Source organism: Camelina sativa, chromosome 20 (assembly GCF_000633955.1).
Source record: "Camelina sativa cultivar DH55 chromosome 20, Cs, whole genome shotgun sequence".
NCBI classification, from domain to species: domain Eukaryota; kingdom Viridiplantae; phylum Streptophyta; class Magnoliopsida; order Brassicales; family Brassicaceae; genus Camelina; species Camelina sativa.
In genome coordinates this window covers 8922748-8938998 of record NC_025704.1, presented here as the reverse complement: position 1 = coordinate 8938998, position 16251 = coordinate 8922748, and the positions used below count along the sequence as shown (strand labels likewise).

Here is a 16251-nt window from a genome sequence, read left to right as displayed (position 1 = left end):
AGCTTTTGACTGAGGAGGGCCCTATGAAATTTCCAAATACGAGAATAAATCGTGGTTGGTTGGTTGGTAGTTGACAAAGGTTGAGCAGTGGATAACTTGCCTTCTTTTTTTTTCATAGTCACCACCACCAACAACGATTTCGGTACGTACTTACTTTATTTCCGCACATTTACCATTCTGCTCAAAAAAAGTAGGTTCATCCTCTTTTTTAGTCCATTTCCAAACACCTCTTTCTTTACCCAAAAATACACATGGTCAAATAAAGCATCTGTAGTACTGTATAGGAAAATCATATAAAATCCCTATTTCGTGGCCCATTTATAACCCAATAAAGCCCATTATAAGTTTAAACGACCCAAAAATATATACACATCAGCGTCAAACAAGAAAAAAAAATACTAATAAAGATCGATCACATGAGCCGATCAGATAACGAAGGTAGTCGCCGGAAGAAGTTTAAAACCGGAGATGGTTTCCGATCACGGAAAATAGGATGTCGGAAGTAATAAAACCCTGACGCCATCGCCACCATCTTCGTCGGCACAAGATACAACACCAACGCCACGAATAAACACAGCCCCACGAATATACCCGTCGCTCGTGGGTCACGCCACGTCACCAAAGCTTGCATCTTCTCTCCTTGCGCAGCCACTTCACCAAGAATCGTCTGGACTCTAACTCCCACCCCTCGCAGCTTATCGTACCTCGACCTAACCATCTCCGGAGGTCGGTTGCTAGGGACGACGTCGAACTCCTCGTCGAGCTCTTCTCTATCCGCTGCATCAGCCAACGAGAGTCTTGGATCAAAATGCGGTAGACCAGCACGTGACCTGAACCTGTAATTCCACGCGCCGATCACGAACAAGTAAAACGCTAATGTCGGACCGATGAGATCGGGAAACCAAATCAGCATCACGACAAGCGCGTGTACGAGGAGAGTCGATGTCGGATTCTTCCAGTAACGCGTGTCATCAACCCACCGCACTACGTCAACCATTCCAGCAACTACGTTCACTATCCGGAGCCAGTTCGCTCGGACTTTACGCATACTAAAAGTATGAGAGTCGGCGTCAAGCATGTACCGCACGATCTCCGGCCTCAGAGGCGGCTCAGACCGTGACAAATGTACGGCCAAGATCTTCACGGCAGTGTTCCTCAACATCTCTTCTTGAAACAAACTCAACGGTTTGATGTAGTGCATCAACGGCAGCAACGGTTGAGTATACACGTGTAAGAAATCCAACGGTGGAGCTGATCTCACGAATCGAACGGCTATCTCTATCTCTCCAAGTTTTTTCACGCCGCCGTTAACTAACATCAGAAGCGGATACGTATTCCTATACGCTTTACCAGTCTCCAGCGTAGATATACGTATACGAACTTTTCCAATCCTTAGATCTTGACGCGTGGCTTCTTTCCCACCGTCGATTTCGAATACTCCCCAACTATCGAAGACTCCAATGGTCAAAACCGTACACGGATCGTATACTTTCCACGTGTACTGCTCGTTCCATTTCGGATCTAAAGAATCCGATACGGTTCGGGTACGGACCCATTTAGTACCGTATTTCGCCACCGTGTACGCGTCCGTCGAACCTTTCCCGTTCACCGTCTTCATCGGCAACAGATTCTTGCAACCGATTACACCGAGCTCGATGATTCCCACCGCCGGTTTCCACAACTGCCTCGCCGTAGGTCGGTAATCGCTGCACACGTGCGCCGCCTCGTCAATCACGTGATAACCGCCGTCGAAACAGAGCCTTAGGTGTACTCTAGATCTGTTTCCTCTCTTCTCGTCGTTTGGATCTTCGAATCCGAACCACCTCGAAGCAACCAAGCGATCGTCGACGCGTCTCTCGATTGCGGTGAGCGGCACGCGAGCCATCCCGACGGTGACTGGTCCTTTCGATGTTCGATACTCCAATGTGAAAACAAGCTGATCGGAGAATGGCTCGGCGGCTACGAAGAGTAAGTCTTCGTTCCATGACGGAGCTCCGTTTCTAGTAACGGCGGATTTGGTTTTCTGAACTTGGAAACCTAACTGAGCTTTTAACTGAAACGACGCTTCTTTAAACGCCGTTAACTGTGGCGGTAACAAGTCTTGAGCTTCGATCACGGTAGCGCGCAGATACCACAGCTTCGACGACATGTAGACTTTAGCTCGTGCGGTTACGTTTCCAGCTGTATCTGTCTTCCACGCGTCGGGGAATGATTCGTCAGCTTGAGTTCCTGTCCACGTGGCAAGCATTAGATCGCTGTGGTGAGCTCCGCCTCCTTCGAGACGGTACCATTGCGGCGCTAACGGACTATCCGGCGGGTCACGGAGCGGAATCTCCGAAACGTCGAAGCAAATTCCACCGAGGAATTGGCTAGTTTCGATTCCCGTTGTCGATGAATCATTCCACACGGAGATCTCAAGAATCGGAGAGGATGATAAATCCGGCGAGTCACGGAGGAAGGCGAAGGTTTGATCCCACTCGAAGCAAGTTGTTTTTCTGGCGGGTTTTGATTGGATCATTGTGCCTGAGAGTGAGATTTTTGTGACTGGACTACCTGAGGTTGGTAAAGAACGAGATTTTACGACGCGGACGAAGACGTAATGCATTTTCTCCACTAGGTCAAACGTGGATCGTTCTATGGTGGAGACGTCGGAGATCTCTGAAGTGTAACTTGCAGTTTCCGACAAGCTTCTACGTAGTGGTTGCGGTCCGGTTTTGGTTTCTGGTATTGAACCGGAGACTGATCTCGATATGGTAACTTCTGGTAACGGTGATCGTGGCGCTGAAGCCCAGCTCATTGAATCTTCTGACTCAAGCATAATATCTTCACCGTCTGGTTGATTCTTTGGTGGCTCTTCCGCTGGTTTCGCCTCTGGTTCATTCTTTGGTTCCGCCGGCGCTGGATCTTCTTCACCAACCGTAGCATTTTCCTGTAACAACGGTGAGGCCTCCTCGTTTTGCTTAGGATCCTCGGCTTGCGGATTCTCAGGCGGCGGTGGTTGTGATGGTTCCTCTGTTTCTTTCACTTCAGCAGGAGTATTGTCATTAGTCTCCGGTTTTGGCTGAGATTCGTCTGGACCTTCCGTCTTCACCTCCTCTGCTTTTTCCTCCACCACGGTCTCAAGAGGAGCTATCGCAGGTTTTAAAGGAGGAGGCTTTTCATCGGCGTAGTAAAGCCTTAGACCAATCTCACCTTGCACAAGATTAAACAAACTCTTCTTCTCCAAGGGATAATATATCAAAGCCTCTTCTCCTTTCCCAACAAACTGATCCGACCCGAGTCGGATCCTACCGAGAAAGTTGTTTCTTCTGGTAGGTCCGAAGTTCTTGTCATGGTACATGTCAAGCTCAAGAACATCGGTAAAGACTTGATGAGAAGGTCGCTTTGCGAGACTGAACTCGAGCGTCTCGTTCCAAACAGGGTTTAAATCACGGACTATGGTTCGTGTCCTTCGTCTCTGGCCGTAGTAGTCGACGACAACGTAAGGACTTGACGTTCCGTGGCCATCCTTTGGTGTAAGGTCCTTTGCGTCTACTACTTCTACTACCAGTTTTCGATTTGTTGCCATGTTTTTTTTTGTCTTATTGAAACTGTTATTTCAACGCATGCATGGGATTGAGCTGAATTTGCGTGAAGGTTTAGGCTTTGTGAAAAAAATGAGAGAAAGAGGAGAGAGTAAAAAACAGAAGAGGTTTGATTTGCAGGATTAGTGGCTTATGTTAAGAAAAGAGTGGGAAAGAATCAAAAGCGACGAGTCAAAAAGTAAGAGACATTAATTCTTTTAGTTTTAGGTGTATCTGATAGGAATGAGCCTGTGTTTGTGTTCATATACAAATGTAAAATATAGTAATGAATGTGAACTGTAGTTTTATAGCGATATTCACTGAAGATACTGTAAGAATTAAAGAAATAGTTGACAGATGTCCAAGATGTGTTGCATGCACATTCATTAAAACTGTGCAATTGAATCAGTGTGTAAAGGGATTTGTGAATTTTTATTTTTGTATCGAGTGTAAAAGAGTTTGCTTATTTTGAGTTAAGCCATAAACAATTTCCTCTGTTTTCTAATACGTGGGATACTTAACTTGATTTAGAAGCAACTCCTGTCAATTCACACTTTGTTTTCTATTTCTTTTGCAGTCTTTTTGCTTTCCCTTTTTTCGCTTGTTAATTGGAAATACATTCATATATATCTCTTTCCGGGTTATATAGATTACGTAATTCTTTTACTTTCGGCTTTTGTTTTCCTAAGTTGCTTTTGACTAATTGAAGATTCTCTCTTATGGTTCTTTAATAGCTTTAGACTTTAGTGTACACAAGGAGATTGAAGGTGGTCGAAGACACTCAATGCCACCAAGGATATGTCAGATTTTAAGCAAATTGCTTTTGTTCTTTCTTCAAAAAGTGATTGGTCTCTTTGTCTCTTCTTTTTTCTCGAATCTCACCGACCTTAAGCTTAAATAGCTACTCTCAATCAACCTCACCCATATTCCAATGTAAGACAAGATATATTATGTTTGGATGTATTGTCTGCTTAGGAACTATACATATGCAATATACTAATATGATCACATGAAGGAATTTAGGAATTTGTTTAGTCTCTTTTTGATTCCCCAACATTGAGTTTGGTAATTTCCTATTGAGAAATATGGTTTTTGTATAATGTTGATGAGTTTGACTACCAATAATAATTTCTGACACAAGTATTTAATTAGTTCGAACTTGTTTAGTCTTGAATTGGGACCAAGATAAATAATTCGTGACTTTTTAGACATGGTTTTTTGCCTATGCATATGGGTATAGGTTTGTAGCCTGAAAATTCTAGTCTTCCAAGGTTATGATGACATATAGAGGTTCTTCTGATACGGTCTACGAACTTAGATTACCAAAGTTATGATGACATATTGACATGTTGTCTCAGTATCAAGCCAAAATATGATGACATATTGAAACCTCAATGTTTAGATTGCTTAGGCAAAAATATTTACATCTATCAAGTCAAAAGAAAAACAGAGCATTAAGGAATAAGGAGTCCAAAAAACAGAGGATTAAAAATTTCATCCATCGCCAAGTGGTTCTTAATTTTTCTCCATGAAAAGATTCAGTTCGACGTCATCATTGGGAGAAGAAAGCCGATTGTATAAAGCTCATCAATAATCAATAGACTCGTTTCTCCTCATACCTCATGCAAAGTTGACATTTTCAACTCAGTTGAGGAGTTCAGCTTAATGTAGGAGTTTTTAGTTAAAAATTCTTTATGAAAATAATTTTAAACTCTCAAATATATAATTTTAAATAACATACCTGCTCTGTTTTTCCCCGCCCTATAATACTCTTTTTTTGTGGTCTCGTTGAAAGTTTCTTTTCGCTTAAGCAACCTTCTTACATCTTTTTAACAAAAAAAAAAAAAAAAAANTACATCATCTGAAAAACGGTATGCAAGCAGAATATACAAAGTTAGTAGACTAACAAGAAATAATATTCTTTTTGTTTCTAAGTTGGAAAATCTCCAACTTCTCAATTTCTAGGTCTTTGTTACTACCCAGAGATCATTCTCAATTTCTCTAGTTAATATTAAATCAAGAAGCTGAGATAACTCATGTGAATCGGTCTGCCATAATATAAGATTCAGTGCAGGACTCTTGACTTAGTCCTGCCTTGAGAGGCTACACAAGAATCTAAAGAAGTAAAGCTTGACTCAGTCCTATTGAATTCTTGGCTCTTTTTCTCCAAATAAATACTTCTTTAGGTCGCGAGATCCTTGATAAAAAAAAATAAAGTTCTATAAAATCAGCTTAAGTATGAAATAGTGTAAATAGGTAAAACTTAGAAGATCAACTTATTCTAATTGTGCTCTTGTATCGGTATTTAAAACCCATTAGCATAGGCAAAGTCTATAAGAGTCATCACATGCAAAATTCCATAGAAAAAAAACATGTCCCTGAAAGGAATTCTCAAGTCGATTTTGGGAAAACCAAGTAAAAAAAGCAATCCTCTTCAACCTCCCATAGCATCTTCTTCTTCTTCTTCTACTTCTTATTCATCATCATCATCGCTACCAACTCGTCAATACAGCTACGATGTCTTCCCAAGCTTCTCGGGTCAAGATGTCCGCAGAACCTTTCTCAGCCACTTTGTTGAAGGCTTGAAAAGCAAGGGAATTAAAACGTTTATAGACAATGGGATCATGAGGAGCGAATCTATCAACTCAGAGCTCATAAGAGCTATTAAGGAATCGAGGGTTGCCGTTGTGATCCTATCTAAGAACTACTCCTCTTCAAGCTGGTGTCTAAACGAGCTGGAATTGATCATGGAGTGTAGGGACACTCTCGGGCAGACTGTGATGCCAATCTTCTACGATGTGGATCCTTCTGATGTCAGAAAACAAACCGGAGATTTTGGAAAGGCCTTTGAGGAAAGTTGTCATGGGAAGACAGAAGAACAAAAAGAAAAATGGACAAAAGCTTTGAATCAAGTTGCAGTTATTGCCGGAGAACACTCTGTTTCATGGTACTATCATACTCCCAATTTCAACAAACACAACCATTTTAATCGTTTCCGTATTTAATTTAGCACTGTTCTGTATTTTCATAGGGCTAGTGAAGCTGAGATGATCTCGAAGATTGTCATGGATGTTGCTAACGAGCTGCCATCAACAGATTTTGATCGGTTAGTTGGAATTGAAGCTCACGTGAAAGAGGTGAAATCGATGCTAAGCTTAGCATCCGATGAGGTTAAGATAGTAGGGATCTGGGGTCCTGCAGGTATTGGCAAAACCACCATAGCTAGAGCTTTGTACGATCAAGTTTCCAGCAATTTCCAGCTTAAGTTTTATATGGAGAATCTTGAAGGGAAGAAAAAAGTGCTTATACATGGCACTATCCGCTTGAAACATTATTTGCAAAAGGACTTGCTCTCCGGAGTATTAGATTATAGAGACATGAAGATACTTGACTTACAAGAAACGCAATTTAGGTTAAACCACCAGAGAGTCCTTCTCGTTCTTGATGATTTGCTTCCTGAGGAGCTGCAAGCGTTGGGAGATATAATTAAGGGTCTTAGATTCGGCAGTAAAGTGATTGTGACCAGTGAAGATATAGATACATTGAGAGAATGCGGGTCCAACGAGATCCAGACCTACAGAGTTGCTTTCCCATCGAGCGAGAAGGCTATGCAGATCTTCTCCTACTCTGCGTTTGGACAAAGCTCTCCACCAAGAGGTTACTTGGAGCATGCCGTTGAAGTAACGAAGCTTGTTACTCCAATTCCACTTGGTCTCAAAGTATTAGGTTCGTATTTGCGTGGAAAGAGCAAAGATGAGTGGATAGTGACTCTATCTACGCTCAGAACCTCTCCTTATGATGACAAGCATATCTGGAGAGTAATTAGATTTGCATATGATCAACTATCCTATAAACATAAATATATACTTTACGAGTTACAAAGTGGAATTGATTTGGATGAGAACGTGAACAAGGCCATATTCTTCCTTGCCCAGAGGGATTGGGACGTGGAGAAAGGGATACAAACGCTAGCTGACATGGCGCTCATCTCTAAATTAGGGGACGGAAGAATCATAATGCATTATTTGGTACAGTATTGTGCTAAAAAATTCATGTGGCCCGATTAGTACTTAGTAGCTTGAACCATGGAGTACTATGAAAAATTTTAGTCTTTTAATTTTCCATGTAATTGTGCAGCATTAGAGTTAGAGCTCTTATTACATGGTTTTATCTTTCTTCTTTTGTGAGTTACACATACAATGATCATCATAGCATACTAGCATATGCCTTTCTAACACACAGTTTTTTCTTATTTTTGATGTTGTATTAGTAATTTTTATAAACTTTTAACTCAAACAATCACAAAAGCCATACTAACATTTGATGGATTTTGTCGAGATTAAAAGAGTTATTATTTCGAAAGGGAATGTGAAGGATGGTCACATATCTGAAAGATGGAAGAGACTTGAGTAGTATGTAAGGGATATGAGTCAATCCATTATTTGTCAATAGGTTTTGAGGTGAAAACCTAGCTATGAAACTAAACATGAAAAGAGAGCCTAGAGTAACTTACAATCAAAATAATTTGGTGGTCAAGATACCTAGACGAACATTATCTCTAGGGATCCCATAACGGAAATACTTTTATAATTGTTTTTGAGTTGTAAACTGATGAAACCAGCACAGATCAGAGAAACGCATAAGTCAGAATCTTAAGAAGTAACAAAGCTTGACCCAGTCCTTTTAAATGTTTATTTTTCTCCAACGTAAATTATTTTTTATATTGCTTGCTTGGTGAAAAAGGAAAACCAGAACTTTTCTCTCTTGCATGACTTTGAACGAACAATACCATAATTTATTGTGTAACATCAGCTGAAGTAAGAAAGCGTGTAAATAGGTAACATGAGCCCAATAGTAGGTGTTTCTTTAATTTTTTTTTTAGAACCCATTTTCATAGGCAAATAACAAGTCTTAAGTCTTCGAGAAACCATGTTCTTGAAATGAATATCAAGTCGATCGATTCTGAGAGAATCAAGAAGAAATACAAATTCTCTTCATCCTCTCATGGCATCTTCTTCTTCTTTATCAACTCGGCAAAAAATCTATGATGTATTCCCAAGCTTCTCCAGTCAAGATGTCTGGAGAACCTTTCTCAGCCACTTTCTTGAAGGGTTGAAAAGCAAAGGAATTAAAACATTCACAGAAAATAGGATCATGAGGGGCGACTCTATCAACTCTGAGCTCGAAAAAGCTATTAAAGAATCAAGGATTGCCGTCGTGATCCTCTCTAAGAACTACGTCTCTTCGAGTAAGTGTTTAAACGAGCTGAAACTGATCATGGAGTGCAGGGACACTCTTGGGCAGACTGTGATGACAATCTTCTACGATGTGGATCCCTCTGATGTCAGAAACCAAACCGGAGATTTTGGAAAAGCCTTTGAGGAAACTTGTCATGGGAAGACAGAAGAACAAAAAGAAAGATGGACAAAAGCTTTGAATCAAGTTGCAGTTATTGCCGGAGAACACTCTGTTTCATGGTACTATCATACTGTCAATTTCAACAAACACAACCATTTTAATCGTTGCCGGATTTAATTTAGCACTGTCTCTGTACTGTATTTCATAGGACTTTTTTTTCAGGTTGATTTAGTAATTCTAAGTTCTAAGCTTTGTATACCATGTCATTTAGGGCCAGTGAAGCTGCAATGATATCAAAAATTGTCATGGATGTTTTAAACGAGTTGCCATCAATGGATTTTGATCAGTTAGTTGGAACTGAAGATCATGTAGCAAAGATTAAATCGATGCTACGCTTGGAATCGGATGAGGTTAAAATAGTGGGGATTTGGGGTTCTGGAGGTATTGGCAAAACCATCATAGCTAGAGCTTTGTACAATCAAGTTTCCACCAACTTCGAACTTAAGTTTTACAAAGAGAATCTTGGGGGAATGTTTAGGAGGATTAGTCTTGACCCCATTAGCTTGAAAAGTCATTTGGAAAACGAGTTACACTCTGGAATTTTAGATTATAGGGACATGAAGATACCTGACTTGCAGGAGGCGCAATTTAGAATAAAGCACCAGAGAGTCCTTCTCATTCTTGATGATGTCTGTTCTGAGGAGATACAAGCTTTGGCAAATCTGATTCAGTGTCTTAAATTCGGAAGTAAGGTTATCATGACGAATGAAAATTTTTTCACATTGATGCATAATGGGATCGACCAGATATACAAAGTTGCTTTCCCATCGAGTGAAGAGGCTCTACAGATCTTCTCATACTCTGCGTTTGGGCAAAGCTCTCCACCAAGAGGTTACTTGGAGCATGCAAATGAAGTAGCTAATCTTATTGCTCCTTTTCCACTTGGTCTCAAGATCTTAGGCTCGGCTTTACGTGGGAAGAGCAAAGAAGAGTGGACAATGGCACCGGCTAAACTCAAAACCTATGTTGACGTCACGGATATTGAGAAAGCTATTAGATTTGCGTACGATGGTTTATCTAAGAATCACAAAACTTTGTTTCTCTCGTTAGGCGATTCTTTTTATTGGGGTAAGAACGGCTTATACTCGCTTTCCGCCGTAAACTCGTATAAGTGGAGAGACTGGGACATAGAGAAAGGCGTACAAACCCTAGCTGATCTGGCTCTTATCTCTATATCTAGGGGGGACGGGGATTTAATCATGATGCATTATCTCGTTAAGTTAATGTGTAAAAGGTTAACTAGTTTCAATTAAGTTGTGGTAAAAGAATCAAAAAGTTTTTCTGCTTAAATTTTCTGGCCATAAATAAACAAATGTTGAATGCTTTTAAGTCTTTTACATTCAAGGGTTTTGGTACCTACAACATACTTTACGTTTCTTCTTTATCTAATAAGTATACTGAAGAAGTGATGCATGTTTATTATCATTGAAAGAGTCTGAATTTATACAGAGGGTAGAGCTAGCTAGGGTATTACAAAGTAATCAATGAGAAATTAGAATATATACGACTATACATATATAGAACCTTAACATGCGCAATCAATGATTTGATTGATATGTTGATATCCTTCTTCTTCACTGAATAGTTTTGAGTTACACAATTTTCAGCCTCTGTTTTAGCTAGAAAACGTGTAAACCACGTAAAATATAAACTAACTCTAAATAAAATAGTTATTTGGAACCCACTTGCATAAGTAAAAGAACAAAGTCATCGGTCATCAGACTCATCACTGTACGAAAAAAATGTGTCTTTCATAGGAATGGATTCTTCTTCTTCTTCTTCTTCATCATCTCGTCGAATTAGACATGAAGCTTCCTTTGAATCTAGGGATTTGGTCATTAAGAAAAGAAAGAAAAAAAAAGACTTAAACCTAACAAAAAACAAATGACTCTAATATATGTTTTAAAAAAAGTCAACGTATACTTGCTCTGTTTTTTCTTTCTTTTTTCATACAATGCTGATTTCTTGTCCCTGTCAATGTTTCTTTTCACTTACAAAACCTATGGGAAGACTTTTTCAAGTCTCGCATGGCTGTACGCAAACAGATATACAAAGTATTAGACTATTAGAGTATTAGTAAACAAATTTTTTGGTAATTTCCAAGTTACGTAATTTCTAAAATAGTTTTGGCAGTATTTCACTCATTTAAGTACTACTCTGTTTTTTCTTGCAAGATTCTGAACGTACAATATTATTATATCTTATTCTATATATTCTATAAACAATAGCTGAAGTCAGAAAGCGCGTTAATATAGGTAGAAGATCGACTATTGTATAATTTGTATTGGTATTTAAAACCCATTTGCATAGGCAAAGTCTAAAAGTCCAATGATCTTATTTGCCATCACACTCAAATTTACATAGAAATTACATGTCGTTGAAAGGAATTTTCAAGTCGGTTTGGGGAAAATCAAGAAAAGATAGTGATTCTTCTATGTACCCTCAAATGGCTTCTTCTGTTCCTTTTTCTTCGTCGTCTTCATCTTCTTCATCGTTATCAACTCGTCAATACACCTACGATGTCTTCCCAAGCTTCTCTGGTCAAGATGTCCGCAGAACTTTTCTCAGCCACTTTCTTGAAGGGTTAAAAAGCAAGGGAATCAAAACGTTCATAGATAATGGGATCATGAGAAGCGAGTCTATCAACTCTGAGCTCGTAAGAGCTATTAGAGAATCAAGGATTGCTGTCGTGATCCTCTCTAAGAACTACGCTTCTTCGAGCTGGTGTCTAAACGAGTTGCAGCTGATCATGGACTGCAGAGCTTCTCTAGGACAAACTGTGATGACTATTTTCTACGATGTGGATCCCTCTGATGTAAGAAAACAAACCGGAGATTTTGGAAAAGCCTTTGAGGAAACTTGTCATGAGAAGACAGAGGAAGAGAAGCAGAGATGGAGACAAGCTTTGACAGAAGTTGTAGTTATTGCTGGAGAGCATTCCGACTCATGGTAATGTTCCAATCCAGTCTTGTTTTCGTGTCCATTTAATTTAGTGGTCTCCTAAATTTATATGTCATGTCGTTAGGGCTAGTGAGGCTGAGATGATCTCGAAGATCGTCATGAATGTTTCTAACGAGTTGCCATCAACGGATTTTGATAAGTTAGTTGGAATTGAAGCTCATGTAGCAAATATGAAATCAAAGATATGCTTATAATCCGACGAGGTGAAGATTGTAGGGATATGGGGTCCTGGAGGTATTGGCAAAGCCACCATAGCTAGAAATTTATACAATCAAGTTTCCAGCAACTTCCAACTCAAGTTTTTTAGGGAGCCAGCTTGGAAGACTGGCTCTAACAGAATGGAATTGTATAACGAATTGCTATCTGGAATATTAGATCATAGAGACATGAAGATACCTAACATGTTAGAGGCGCAATATAGGTTTATGCATCAGAGAGTCCTTCTCATTCTTGATAATGTCACTACTGAAGAGCTAAAAGCTTTGCAAAATTTAAGTCAGTATCTTAAATTCGGAAGTAAGATGATTGTGATGATTGAAGATATATATATTGCATTGAGGCATTGTGGGATCGAGCAGATATACAAAGTTGCTTTTCCATCGAGCGAAGAGGCTCTACAGATATTCTCATACTCTGCGTTTGGGCAAAGCTCTCCACCAAGAGGTTACTTGGAGCATGCAAATGAAGTAGCTAGACTTATTGCTCCTTTTCCACTTGGTCTCAAGATCTTAGGCTCGGCTTTACGTGGGAAGAGCAAAGAGGAGTGGACCATGGTACCAGCTAAACTCAAGAGCTATCTTAACGACACGGATATTCAGAAAGCAATTAGATTTGCGTTCGATGGTTTGTCTGAGAAGCACAGAACTTTATTTAAATCGTTAGCAAACTCTAGATATTGGGGTAAGAATGTGGACAACGCCATCTACTCGCTTGCCAAGACAGACTGGGACGTGGAGAAAGGGTTACAAACCCTAGCTGATCTGGCTCTCATCTCTATATCTGAGGAAGGAGAAATCATGATGCATGATTTGATACAGTCAATGCTTTGGAGTGGTAGACTTACATTTGTGGAATGACAATTTTTTTTTGGTGAATATTGTGAAATGACATAAAATAAGACCAAGTTATTATTTTTTTTTTTTTTGAATTTAAAGACCAAGTTATTTGCATAACAAGTTTTATACTCCCTCCGTTTCAAAATATAGAATGTTTTAAACAAAGTACGCAGATTAAGAAGTCTTTACTTTTAACAAGTTCAACCAATCAGAAACAATACTGCATAATATAAAGTACTAAACTAAGCTAAAAGTTGAATTGAAATTTGAAAACATCATATATTATGAAACAATAAACTTCTCCAAAGCATCTTATATTTTAAAACGGAGGGAGTATTTTTTTTAATTCCCCAACATCGAGTTTGGACCTGTCACTCCTATTAAGAATATAGGTTTTGTATAATGCTGATGAGTTTGACTACCAATAAAACTATTCAAGACTTTTTAACTAGACTTGTTTTTTCCCCCTATGCATATGGGTATAGGTTCTAAATAATAATATAAGACCACACCTACGATTAGTTAATCTTCTACGTGTTTACACGCTCTGCGCACTTACATAAGTTTGGATGACATGTTGTCTCAGTCAGTTTGGTCTCAGTTTAAAACAAGAGATCTCGGAAGTCTTGATGTGAAGGGTTGCTTAAATAAAAGAAACTAGCATGGAACGAGACCAAAAAAACAGAGCATTGATGAGTCCAAAAACAGAGGATAAACATATTCATCCATCACCAACTGTATCTAAGATTTCTTAACTTAGTCTAGATTACACATATTCTCAGTGATACACAACCGATAACGCAAAATTAGTATACGAGGTATCGTCACCAGTTTTGACTAATAAAGAAGTTTATACCTTTCCTTGAATACGCTTGAGTTACACACTTTTGGTTCAAGAAACCCGTTTTTGTTTATAAAGGTCTATCAGGCTTACATAATTCATAAGCAACTGAATCCAGGAACAGAGGAGCTGTAATTCCCTTTTATTAAACCCCATTTAATTGAGCATAACTGAGTCTTCCATGATTGCCTTCAGTCTTCACGACTCGTGGTAGTGGAGTCTAATACTGAAAACGATGTTCAAAGCAAGTTGGTTCTGTATACTAAGATTCTAGTAGTAAAATGCCGTGCTAATTAATTTATTATTTGCAAAATTTTATGAAAGTGGTTTCTTTTTTAGGCTTCAAGAATGCAGCTAGCTTTTTTTAGGTACCAGAGATCATTATCAATCTCATTAGGAGCTTAGGACTTTTTGGAGGGAGTTGAAAGCAGCAGAGATCGAGTAAATGCTTCAGATGAACATGAACACTGAGAGACGCAGTCCAAGTGAATGCTTTTTTCTCTCCATACCATACCATAAGGATGCCTATTTATGTCGCAAGATCATTGGCTAAAAATGATAGTAGTCAAATTCAAAATTGTCTCCATTCTTGCAAGATTTTGACGTGCAATTTTGTATTGTAGAAACGTCAGCCTCTGTCTTAGAAAACGTGTAAACCACGTAAAATATAAACTAATTCTTAAATACATAGTTATTTGGAACCCACTTGCATAACTAAAAGAACAAGTCCTCGGTCATCAGACTCATCACTGTACCCAAAAAGAAAGTGTTTTCCATAGGAATGGATTCTTCTTCTTCTTCTTCTTCTTCTTCTTCTTCTTCTTCTTCTTCTTCTTCTTCATCATCTCGTCTATACAGGTACGATGTCTTCCCAAGCTTCTCTGGTCAAGATGTCCGTAGAACTTTTCTCAGCCACTTTCTTGAAGGGTTGAAAAATAAGGGAATCAAAACGTTCATAGATAATGGGATCATGAGGAGCGAGTCAATCAACTCTGAGCTTGTAAGAGCTATCAGAGAATCAAGGGTCTCTATCGTGATACTATCTAAGAACTACGCTTCTTCGAGCTGGTGTCTAAACGAGTTGCAGCTGATCATGGACTGCAGAGCTTCCTTAGGACGAACTGTGATGACTATTTTCTACAACGTGGAGCCTTCTGATGTGAGAAAGCAGACTGGAGATTTCGGAAAAGCGTTTGAGGAAAATTGTTATGGGAAAACAGAGGAAGAGAAACAGAGATGGACACAAGCTTTGACTCAGGTTTCAGTTATTGCTGGAGAACACTCTGTTTCATGGTAATGTTCCAAACTTTCATACAATGCAAACCCATGTATTAGTAGTGTTATAACTTTATATATGTAATGTATATTTAGGGCTAGTGAGGCTGAGATGATATCGAAGATCGTCATGGATGTTTCTAACGAGATGCCATCAACGGATTTTGATCATTTAGTTGGAATTGAAGCTCACGTAGCAAAGATGAAATCGAAGATATGTTTAGAATCCGACGAGGTGAAGATTGTGGGGATCTGGGGTCCTGCTGGTATTGGCAAGACGACCATAGCTAGAGCTTTATACAGCCAAGTTTCAAGTTACTTCCAACTCAAGTTTTTTAGAGAGCCAGCTTGGAAGACTGGCTCTAACACAACGGGATTGCAACACGAGTTGCTGTCTGGAATGTTAGACCATAGAGACAAGAAGATAGCTAACAAAAAAGAGGCGCACGATAGGTTAATGCACCAGAGAGTCCTTCTCGTTCTTAACCCTGTCAGTTCAGTGGAGCTACAAGGTTTGCGGAATCTGATTCAGCGTCTTAGTTTTGGAAGCAAGGTGATCGTGACGAATGAGATTTTATCTACGTTGAAGAATAACGAAATCGAGCAGATATACAAAGTTACGTATCCATCAAGCGAAGAGGCTCTACAGATATTCTCATACTCTGCGTTTGGGCAAAGCTCTCCACCAAGAGGTTACTCGGAGCAAGCTGTTGAAGTAGCAAACCTTATTGCTCCTTTTCCACTTGGTCTTAAGATCTTAGGCTCGGCTTTACGTGGAAAGAGCAAAGAAGAGTGGAACATGGCACCGGCTAAATTTAAAACCTATGTTAACAACGATACCGATATTGAGAAAGCTATTAGATTCGCTTACGATGGTTTGGATAAGAGACATAAACTGATATTTGGTTCGTTAAGAGAGTCTAGACTATGGGGAAAGAACGTGAACGAGGCCATAGTCTCGCTTTCGGAGAGGGACTGGAACGTGGAGAAAGGGATTCAAACCCTTGTTGATACGTCTCTCATCTCTATATCTGAGGAAGGAGAACTCATGATGCACTATTTGGTACATGCCATGTGTAAAAGGTTACTTTGGTTTCTTTAAGTATCACCGAGTCAAAGGGTACTACTGTAATTTAAA

The 16251-nt window shown here is 39.4% G+C and overlaps 5 protein-coding genes across 6 annotated transcripts; 4 read left to right on the top strand and 1 right to left on the bottom strand.

Moving 5' to 3' along the window:
- Positions 253 to 4153, bottom strand: LOC104770124 (protein QUIRKY-like). The gene has a single exon (XM_010494487.2). The coding sequence runs from the start codon at positions 3566 to 3568 to the stop codon at positions 413 to 415; it is 3156 nt and encodes a 1051-aa protein (XP_010492789.1). The 5' UTR covers positions 3569 to 4153; the 3' UTR covers positions 253 to 412.
- LOC104770121 (probable disease resistance protein RPP1) lies at positions 5845 to 7768 on the top strand. The gene is made up of 2 exons (XM_010494484.1): positions 5845 to 6510; positions 6595 to 7768. The coding sequence occupies exons 1-2, from the start codon at positions 5936 to 5938 to the stop codon at positions 7628 to 7630; spliced, it is 1611 nt and encodes a 536-aa protein (XP_010492786.1). The 5' UTR covers positions 5845 to 5935; the 3' UTR covers positions 7631 to 7768.
- On the top strand, positions 8460 to 10254 carry LOC104770123 (probable disease resistance protein RPP1). Its single transcript, XM_010494485.1, has 2 exons — positions 8460 to 9040; positions 9193 to 10254. The coding sequence occupies exons 1-2, from the start codon at positions 8568 to 8570 to the stop codon at positions 10232 to 10234; spliced, it is 1515 nt and encodes a 504-aa protein (XP_010492787.1). The 5' UTR covers positions 8460 to 8567; the 3' UTR covers positions 10235 to 10254.
- On the top strand, positions 11299 to 13077 carry LOC104770120 (probable disease resistance protein RPP1). Of its 2 annotated transcripts, none has more exons than XM_010494482.1 (2): positions 11299 to 11930; positions 12007 to 13077. In XM_010494482.1, exon 2 carries the CDS (start codon positions 12281 to 12283, stop codon positions 13016 to 13018), a length of 738 nt encoding a protein of 245 aa, XP_010492784.1. In that variant the 5' UTR covers positions 11299 to 11930; positions 12007 to 12280; the 3' UTR covers positions 13019 to 13077. Both variants share the same exon structure in this region, with proteins under 2 accessions (XP_010492784.1, XP_010492785.1).
- LOC104770119 (probable disease resistance protein RPP1) lies at positions 14120 to 16226 on the top strand. Its single transcript, XM_010494481.2, has 3 exons — positions 14120 to 14124; positions 14652 to 15131; positions 15210 to 16226. The coding sequence occupies exons 1-3, from the start codon at positions 14120 to 14122 to the stop codon at positions 16213 to 16215; spliced, it is 1491 nt and encodes a 496-aa protein (XP_010492783.2). The 3' UTR covers positions 16216 to 16226.

Coding starts and splice junctions, on each gene's coding strand:
- LOC104770119 (XM_010494481.2), top strand. Junction 15,132..15,209: donor GGAGAACACTCTGTTTCATG/GTAATGTTCCAA, acceptor ATGTATATTTAG/GGCTAGTGAGGCTGAGATGA.
- LOC104770124 (XM_010494487.2), bottom strand. CDS start 3,568: ATGGCAACAAATCGAAAACTGGTAGTAGAAGTAGTAGACGCAAAGGAC.
- LOC104770120 (XM_010494482.1), top strand. CDS start 12,281: ATGGAATTGTATAACGAATTGCTATCTGGAATATTAGATCATAGAGAC.
- LOC104770123 (XM_010494485.1), top strand. CDS start 8,568: ATGGCATCTTCTTCTTCTTTATCAACTCGGCAAAAAATCTATGATGTA. Junction 9,041..9,192: donor GGAGAACACTCTGTTTCATG/GTACTATCATAC, acceptor CATGTCATTTAG/GGCCAGTGAAGCTGCAATGA.
- LOC104770121 (XM_010494484.1), top strand. CDS start 5,936: ATGTCCCTGAAAGGAATTCTCAAGTCGATTTTGGGAAAACCAAGTAAA. Junction 6,511..6,594: donor GGAGAACACTCTGTTTCATG/GTACTATCATAC, acceptor GTATTTTCATAG/GGCTAGTGAAGCTGAGATGA.